The 9,607-nt window shown below is 40.2% G+C and overlaps 1 protein-coding gene across 1 annotated transcript; it reads right to left on the bottom strand.

Annotated features, from left to right (window-relative positions):
* Positions 1–3,720: 3,720 nt before the first annotated feature.
* Positions 3,721–8,686, bottom strand: LOC135559634 (complement decay-accelerating factor-like). Its single transcript, XM_065000467.1, has 10 exons — positions 8,482–8,686; positions 8,240–8,339; positions 7,130–7,200; positions 6,788–6,973; positions 6,434–6,532; positions 6,198–6,281; positions 5,947–6,030; positions 5,823–5,873; positions 5,693–5,734; positions 3,721–4,660 (listed from the first exon to the last, which is right to left on the bottom strand). Exons 3-10 carry the CDS (start codon positions 7,188–7,190, stop codon positions 4,512–4,514), a joined length of 756 nt encoding a protein of 251 aa, XP_064856539.1. The 5' UTR covers positions 7,191–7,200; positions 8,240–8,339; positions 8,482–8,686; the 3' UTR covers positions 3,721–4,511.
* Between the last annotated feature and the right edge of the window lie 921 nt (positions 8,687–9,607).

The raw sequence follows: 9,607 nt of genomic DNA, 5'->3' as shown, positions 1-9,607 counted from the left end.
GCCTACGTAACCAACCCATAAAGTAAAATGCACCATCCATTTATTGCCAGCTATTTATGGCCAGCTGCAATGCATGTCATTCAACTGGTAATATTCATTTTTATCTTCTTCTAATGCCATTTGAGCATGTTGATGTTTATTGGGATGAGCCTTGTCCTTGAGGCAGAACTGAGCGAATTCTGCTAGATACGCCAGCTGCAAAGTCGAAATTGGCTATGTTATGAAAACAAAAATGTGCTTTAATTTAAGGTTAGGGTAAGGCATTAATGTTAGTGTAATTAAGGTTAGTTAGGTTTAAAATGATCAGATTGTATGATTTTGTGGCTGTGCCAGATAGTGACCACTCTGCAGAGCTGCTTCCAGAACAAGATTCATGCCAACCTATGCTTCTTAAAGGGAAAGTAATCAGATTTACGTTACTGAGTTTGGGTAATTCAAAAGTTAAGTTACTGATTACAATTTAGGACAGGTAACTATACTGAACAAAAACATGCAACAATTTCAAATACTTTACTGAGTTACATTTCATAGAAGGAAATCAGTCTATTTAAATCAATTCATTAGGCCCTAATCTATGGATTTCACATGACTGGGCAGGGGCGCAGCCATGGGTGGTCCTGGGAGGGCATAGGCCACGAAGGGGAGAATGACCTAACTCAGCATGCTTCCACAGAAATGCACAAGGCCACGCTAGCTAAAGGTGCTAGCAATATCGGTGCATTCTTCGTGATGTCTACTGCGGAAACTGATATAATTGGAAAACACCTCCGTTTACCAGTTATTGAGCAGAGCCAACAATCACATTCTGAAAGCTAATTGCCCAGCTCACATAGCTCATAATGCCTGCAAGCACACCTGCGGTCAGTGGATATTGAGACAATTGTTTTACAGCCACTTATCAGTATCCGCTTCCCGAAGAGAGGAACTGCATGCATTTTTTGTGTCTTTGTTGACACCGAGTGGCGTGAAATTCTGTGACATGTTTGCACACGATGGCTCTTCATCCAGCTGTCGATCGTCTCCAGCAAAGCTGGCCAGCTCTTACATCATACTTCAGGTCCCTTAGGGAGACCTGTCCTGTGGCACTGAATAGTATTTTCGAGTATAAAGAAAAAACAGAAGATGCTGAGATTTATCTGTGCTTTTTCCACAAAGTGGGTGTGTTTTTAACCAACTCGTAAAAAAAGCTAGAGGAAACCACGCTCTGCATCACAGATGTTTACGAGGAAGTCCAAAAGTTCAAAATGTAAGATGCTTCAGCTGAAACAGGACAGTTGTTTTCTGAGTAGACCAAGCAGCTGATGGACAAACAATTGTCAGCACAAAGGTCCAAGCAGCAACAGGACTTTAAAGTTCTATGACACTGTCATTACATACATTGACAAGTGGTTTGATTTCTCACCAGAACATGTAATACAGTCAGTATGGACCAACTCTATGAAGAGTTTTGTGCTAGCCGGGAGGAAATACAGAATACCAGACAGGATAACACAAAAACCCCCAGTGCGAAGTAGGTGGCAGTTTTCAAAAACCTAGGGAAAGCCAACTTATCTTATTTATCTCTCTCAGAATGACCTTCTTGATCCAAATCAGTCAGGTTTCAAGACTAGTCATTCAACTGAGACTGCTCTTCTCTGTATCACGGAGGCCCTCCGCACTGCTAAAGCTAACTCTCTCTCCTCTGCTCTCATCCTTCTAGACCTATCGGCTGCCTTCGATACTGTGAAACATCAGATCCTCCTCTCCACCCTCTCCGAGTTGGGCATCTCCGGCGCGGCCCACGCTTGGATTGCGTCCTACCTGACAGGTCGCTCCTACCAGGTGGCGTGGCGAGAATCTGTCTCCTCACCACGCGCTCTCACCACTGGCGTCCCCCAGGGCTCTGTTCTAGGCCCTCTCCTATTCTCGCTATACACCAAGTCACTTGGCTCTGTCATAACCTCACATGGTCTCTCCTATCATTGCTATGCAGACGACACACAATTAATCTTCTCCTTTCCCCCTTCTGATGACCAGGTGGCGAATCGCATCTCTGCATGTCTGGCAGACATATCAGTGTGGATGACGGATCACCACCTCAAGCTGAACCTCGGCAAGACGGAGCTGCTCTTCCTCCCGGGGAAGGACTGCCCGTTCCATGATCTCGCCATCACGGTTGACAACTCCATTGTGTCCTCCTCCCAGAGCGCTAAGAACCTTGGCGTGATCCTGGACAACACCCTGTCGTTCTCAACTAACATCAAGGCGGTGGCCCGTTCTTGTAGGTTCATGCTCTACAACATCCGCAGAGTACGACCCTGCCTCACACAGGAAGCAGCGCAGGTCCTAATCCAGGCACTTGTCATCTCCCGTCTGGATTACTGCAACTCGCTGTTGGCTGGGCTCCCTGCCTGTGCCATTAAACCCCTACAACTCATCCAGAACGCCGCAGCCCGTCTGGTGTTCAACCTTCCCAAGTTCTCTCACGTCACCCCGCTCCTCCGCTCTCTCCACTGGCTTCCAGTTGAAGCTCGCATCCGCTACAAGACCATGGTGCTTGCCTACGGAGCTGTGAGGGGAACGGCACCTCAGTACCTCCAGGCTCTGATCAGGCCCTACACCCAAACAAGGGCACTGCGTTCATCCACCTCTGGCCTGCTCGCCTCCCTACCACTGAGGAAGTACAGTTCCCGCGCAGCCCAGTCAAAACTGTTCGCTGCTCTGGCCCCCCAATGGTGGAACAAACTCCCTCACGACGCCAGGACAGCGGAGTCAATCACCACCTTCCGGAGACACCTGAAACCCCACCTCTTTCAGGAATACCTAGGATAGGATAAAGTAATCCTTCTCACCCCCTCCCCCCTTAAAAGATTTAGATGCACTATTGTAAAGTGGCTGTTCCACTGGATGTCTTAAGGTGAACGCACCAATTTGTAAGTCGCTCTGGATAAGAGCGTCTGCTAAATGACTTAAATGTAAATGTAAAATGTAACTTGATCAACATGTTCAGGATTGTCTCATTTGTCCTCAGTGTGCCAGACTTTGTAGAGAGGATTTTCTGTCTGATGACCATTAAATGGTCAGACTCAAGAAACTGATGTAGCCCAGAGCTGATCAAAAATGAACTTCAAATATCTGGGAACTGTGACTTGTCATGTAATGACTTCTCTCTGGCTATGCAAGAGGAGAAAGGACGGCTTGAATCAGTCAAGAGCAGCAAAAAATATGTAGACTTGTTGTGTGACTCATGCCCCTCTTTCCTCTTTTGCATTTGAAACTTTTTTTTTTGTTGCTGTAAAGGTCCAAATTGTGATTTCTTTGATCATTTATTTAGAGGTTTATTCATATAAGTTTACATAATGATACAGTTTTAGTAAAGCTATAGGCTAAATGGAATATAGAAATGTTTTGCCTTTCCAATTGAATAAGAATATGAATATACACTGGATCACTGTATTCACACGACACCATACCCATACCGCCGTGGCACTGTGCACTGACTGGCAGGCCACCTTTTGTCCCTTATTTGGTAGTGAAAAAGTTGGCAACCCTAGATGTAAACTAATTTACGCACAACATTTGAGAGAAATAAGCTTTTTGTGGATATGGAACATTTCTGGGATATAGTATAGTAACTGTAGCAGATTACATTTACAAATTAACCTACCCAACCATGATTATTAGACAATGTACATACTTTCATATTTACACAAATGTGTCTCAAAGAAGGAGAAAAGGCAGTTATCATAAAAGTAATTTGATCTCTTAAATCACACAATACACACTAGAAAATCAAAGTACAAAACCTCTAAGTAAATAAGATTGACATTATTTTGTGACATTTGGGGCTGCCGGAAAATAACATGAAGAGCTGGTTTCCTGGACCCAGATTAAGCCTACTTGAAAAGGAATACAGTGCTGTAGGCTTAACCTGGGTCCAGGAAACTGTCTCATACTGTTATTTTCCTGTGAGCCACAATCAGTAAGCACACATTTAGAAATGGTCAGTGATTATCAGCCTGGGAATTTCCTCAATCATACATTTTGTTTAGTGCACTAATCTCATTACAGGGGCTTCTGCCCACACAACAGATCAAGCTAGCAGCCTGTAGTCAAATATGGCAGTTGAAAAGACAATTACGTATATTTCAGTTTTGTATATAAATAGAGAAAAATAATATTTCAATACCGGTTTTCAAACATTGGGTTAAAACATTTCAGCTGAACTGACTTTTAAAAACAACTTAATAAAAAGTGCAATTATAACTTCCATTCAGTATTGCCACATACATAAGGGCACTGTAAATTAAATGGCTTTGTCCAACCAGGGAATGGTCAGAGGAACAATCCGCTGGCACTACTTTTCAAGGCTACAGATGCAGACTAGCAGATAGGTGCAGTCCTAGCCCTGGAAAGAAATGAGACATTTTAGACAAAGCATTGACTCAGCGGAGCAGTTTTAACAATAGTGTCACTATTTAGATTACTCAAGCTCAAAGACAAACCGTATAGTCATATGAGTGAGACTTTGGTTAAAAGATGGTGAACATATTTGTGAATAATGGTTTTAATATAATGATATGTATGAACTGTAGGTACCTTGGGTAGGCATTCAACTTAGTTATTTTGAAATTGTAATAATTCCTCTGTTCGACTTCGGTCTTCTCCAAACTGGTACGAGCTATGTATCATTTTCAAACAATGACAGTTTGTCAGGATTACCATGTTTACATATAATAGTGCAGTAAAGAAATATATTCTGCATGCCAATCTCAGTATTTTAGCAGTGTTTTAGTTGGGTAGTTTGTGTGTTCCAGTGTGGTAGGCAGTTAGAAAGCTGGTCAGCTCAGCACTGCGTATAGCCTAGCCTACTACCCCACCTCCCTTTAGAACAACATACTCTAATCTCTTTTTCAAAGCCAATATCTGTCCGAGAGTACCTTTGCAAAGGATTTCCTTACTTCCTTGATTTTTCAACACACTGCAGGAAAAATGTAATTTTTTGGCCAAAACAGGGAAAAGTAACCAGCAAAAAGTTTGATCATGCAAATCACAGATACTGTAGGGAATACATAAATACACTATAAATGCCCATGGCCAGACTGAATGTTAGTTGATGGGTTATGTAAATAAAGTTTTGTTAACAAATATTGTTTAGGTCAATTACATGGCCAACCGTATAGCTAGTTTATCCAAATAATTTTTTGATTTAAAGCCAGAAGCTGTGGTTAATGCACATACAGTATAGTTAGTAAGAGGAAAATATAATCTTTGATTTAGTTGTAGGTGAAATCGTGCTTAATCATGGACTATTTTCGAAAAATATAAATTATTAAATGTAGGTTCTCACCCTTTCCTCTTACAATACCGTGTGATCAGAACAATAAGTGTAACTGCTAAAGACAAGTTATCAATCATGAGCCCACTGTATGATCTTCAAATGGTGAAGAGAAAGTGTAACACAAATGTGATAAACATGGTAAAATGTGAAAGTAGGCAGTTTAACTAGGCTTACTAGTGTAACAAATCAAGTAATGTGGAGGAAATTCCTGATGGGCTACAGAAGGGAATGTTTCCCCAGTACAGTATAAAACAAAGTATCCAGTTTAGTTAGAACATATCTTTGAACTCAACACCTACTTCTTCAAAAAGTGTATTAGAAACATAAATCCCCCCTCTCACTTGTGATTGTTTCAAATGATGGAATTCTTACTTATGACAGTGCCGATCCCACTTCCCACAACTGCTGCAATCTCTGAAAGAGAGATTCAGTATTATTTGTTCAAATATGAGCTAGAAAAATATACTACAAAATAATAATCAATTGAATCAACTTAACTCACCAGTAGCTGCATTGGTGTCATGTTCCCCAATGCCATTATTCCTCCCTGAAACTGCAAATTTCAAATTCAATGAATAATCAAGCCCTTGATTACACTAGGATAGATTTACTTGGATTTCCTCTACCTCGTATTGTGGGTGGAACAGTCGATGTTGTTGTTATTGATGATGTTGATATAGTTGTTGGTTTCAAAAGAATGTCATTGACATCTATGAAATAGAAATGTACAATGATTATTCAGTATTGCACCTTCATGCAGTGCTTTCATTTTGAATTAGTGTACACCACTGTTACTCCCTGAAACTGCAAATACCAAATTCAATGAATTATCAAGCCCTTGATTACACTGGGATAGATTTACTTGGATTTCCTCTACCTCGTATTGTGGGTAGAACAGTCGATGTTGTTGTTACTGATGATGTTGATATAGTTGTTGGTTTCAAAAGAATGTCATTGACATCTATGAAACAGAAATGTACAATGATTATTCAGTATTGCACCTTCATGCAGTGCTTTCATTTTGAATTAGTGTACACCACTGTTACTCCCTGAAACTGCAAATACCAAATTCAATGAATTATCAAGCCCTTGATTACACTGGGATATATTTACTTGGATTTCCTCTACCTCGTATTGTGGGTAGAACAGTTGATGTTGTTGTTATTGATGATGTTGATATAGTTGTTGGTTTCAAAAGAATGTCATTGACATCTATGAAATAGAAATGTACAATGATTATTCAGTATTGCACCTTCAAGTGTACACCACTGTTACATATGACACTGACAGGGATTTACAGAAGGAAGATCAATGACAATGTTCCTTATCATAGTCTGACACATGCCTGCAGTGTCTAGATGTAGGGTGAAGGCAGATCTACAACAATAATATATAATGTATCCTCTGTAAAGCATATAACCCATAACAGTTGGCAGATAATTGATCAAACATAAAGGGAATCCATACCTTTACATTCAGGAGGTAATGAGTTGTATTCACCATCTTCAATGCACTCAATTGATTTGTTTCCAATGAGGGTGTAACCTTCGTTACAGGAGTACTGTATGACACAACCATACTTTGGTAACTCTTCGCCAGGCTTCTCTATGATCGTGCCATTCATTATCTCAGGAGGTTTATCACAAGTTACCACTGAGGAAGACACATACATGGGTGCATTATATTTGTGGTCTTTATTCAAACAAGTTCAATGCCTTATTTTCATTTTATTTTGACAAGGAGTCATGCTTTGACAGGGAGTCATGCATAGATGTCCAAGTGTGTCAATGGCAAATATGGGAGATTTACCTTTACATCTTGGTCTTCCACTCCAACCTGTGGCATAACACTGCCTGTAACTTGTGCCCATAAGTTGATAACTAGAAGAGGAGGAGAGAGCATGTGAGAGGTGGTCAATGATGTATATAAACCCTGGATTGCTTATGCCATCTATTGGCTATTGAGAGGTTTTGAAGCCTACGGTCGGCCATATTTGCACTCCCCAGTAGGAGCAGTCCTCCATAGGAATGAATGCAATTCTACAGTAGAGTGCTTTCAGAAAGTATTCACACCCCTTGACCTTTTCCAATTTGTGTTGTGTTACAGACTGAATTTAAAATGGATTCCATTGAGATTTTGTGTCACTGATCTACACACAATACCCCATAATGTCAAGTTGGAATTATGTTTTTAGAAATGTTTGTAAATGAATTAAAAGCTGAAAAGTCTTGAGACAATAAGCATGCAACCCTTTTGTTATGGCAAGCCTAAATAAGTTCAGGACTAAAAATGTGCTTAACAAGTCACATAAGTTACATGGACTCACTCTGTGTGCAATAACAGTGTTTAACATGATTTTTAAATGACTACCCCACATTCAATTATCTGTAAGGTCCCTCAGTCGAGCAGTGAATTTCAAGCACAGATTCAACAACAAAGACCACAAAGAAGGACTCCTATTGGTCGATTAGTAAAACTTTGAATTGTGTATCAATACACACAGTCACAACAAAAATACAGGCAACCTTCCTAACTTAGTCACTGGAGAGGAAGGAAATTGCTCAGGGATTTCACCATGAGGCCAATTGTGATTTTAAAACAGTTTTTCAGCTGTTTTAAGGGTAGGAACATGCTTCTTTATCACATTTGGTTATCAAAATTGCCTTAACATACTAAAAATGTTTCAATTCATCTTTAATAAATACATTTCTATAGCTTCCAAAATATGTCTTACAGCGGTGGGGGAGTGCCAAGATGGAGGCACGGTGGCTTCAACACAGCACCTCTTATCAGCCATCTAGTTTATACATACATTATTGGAGGTAGTTGGGTGGGGTGGTTGTCTGGCATTGAATCTTTTGCCAAAATAATTCTAACATACTCTGATGATACATTAGATACAGGATGAAGCATACTCACCCTTTATCACAGATTGCTCTTGCTGATGCACCAAAAAGCGTGCCTTCCTTAAACTCATATGTCAAATGTGGTATCTTCCTGGGGGAACCACAGTCCTTCTCTGGAATTAATAATCATCGAGCCAAGTTAACGCCAACAACAAACAATCAAACAACAGTAAATAAATCAAATAACAGTAAACACGCAATAAAAATCGCACTTTACAGAACAACTGAGAAAAATGCTACTATTTTGCCGCATACTTTTGCAGGTTAATTCGAGCGTGCTCCACTCTCCACTCGTGCAGGTGATACTTTCAGATCCTTGCTCTTTCAAGTAGCCGTTGACACACTCAAAAGTGGCTTCCTTCCCCTCCGGAAAATTGTCAATTAATAGCGCATCATTCGTTAGAACAACATTTCCCTCTACTTGAGGATTGGGACACTCGGCTGTGAGGACATGATATAGTATAATATGTCAACTCCACACACAATGAGAGTTACGTTGGCCAGCTCAAATTAGCAAAGTGTCTATTTGTAACCAAAACATGAAGCTAAAACTTTTATAAACGTTAGCTAGCAAACGGTTACTGTACAGCAAAGTTACCATGACTAGAAACGTACTCACCATTTACACTTGTTAAAAATATAAGCCATATCAAGCACTTAGTCCATGCATTTGAATAAAACATTATACTGGCTGTCCTTTTTAAAGTTGATTTTATCTGAAGACAAGTCGGTCTCTCGATCTAACAAGTTCTCTCTGATCTTGTTGGCACTATCTAGCTGGCTGTTTAATCAGTACCAACCAGTCCATGGACGACTTCAACTGTCGGGGTTTCACGTAGTTACCACAGCCACAAAGTCAATACACAACCATATCGTTAAAAAAATTATTAAGACAAAAATGTGCTTTTTGGTCTTCATTTAAGGGTAGGATTAGGAATAGGGTTAGCATATTGGTTAAGGTTAGGTTAATGTTATAAATCACATATTAAGAAGATATGGTGGCTGACTTTTGGCAGTGTTAAATTGTGACGCCCGTAACATCACGCGCAGAGTAACCCAGAGCTACTCCATAATAACCTAATAATACAGTATTATAATTAATCCTGAATAAATAATGATTATGATATGTTTCTGAAGCAGGCCTAGTTGAGAATACATAGAAGGGGAAATGGAGTTCATGTAATTTTGACTGAAGTGGAGAAAGCTATGAGTTAACTGACCACATCACTGAATAGTTTCCATCCTCCCCTGCCTTGTGACCTGTGGACAAGTTTGAGTTTCGGTTGGCTCAACTGAAGATAAATTATGCACTTGATCTGTCAACGTGTCTTATTGCGCTCCATGCGCTTGAAACTGCACAGGATAGATAGAGGTCAGGTAT

The sequence above is a fragment of the Oncorhynchus nerka genome, linkage group LG2, assembly GCF_034236695.1.
Source record: "Oncorhynchus nerka isolate Pitt River linkage group LG2, Oner_Uvic_2.0, whole genome shotgun sequence".
In the NCBI taxonomy this organism is placed as follows: Eukaryota; Metazoa; Chordata; class Actinopteri; order Salmoniformes; family Salmonidae; genus Oncorhynchus; species Oncorhynchus nerka.
The sequence above is the reverse complement of the archived record's forward strand: the minus strand, read 5'-3'. Positions and strand labels throughout refer to the sequence as shown.

Bases quoted from the DNA above. Each gene is read 5' to 3' on its own strand.
- LOC135559634 (XM_065000467.1), bottom strand. From the start codon at position 7,190: ATGGGCACAAGTTACAGGCAGTGTTATGCCACAGGTTGGAGTGGAAGA. The intron at 6,282-6,433 runs GTAAATATATCC...TCTGTTTCATAG, and splicing joins ACGAGGTAGAGGAAATCCAA to ATGTCAATGACATTCTTTTG. The intron at 4,661-5,692 runs GTAAGAATTCCA...AATGATACATAG, and splicing joins TGGGATCGGCACTGTCATAA to CTCGTACCAGTTTGGAGAAG.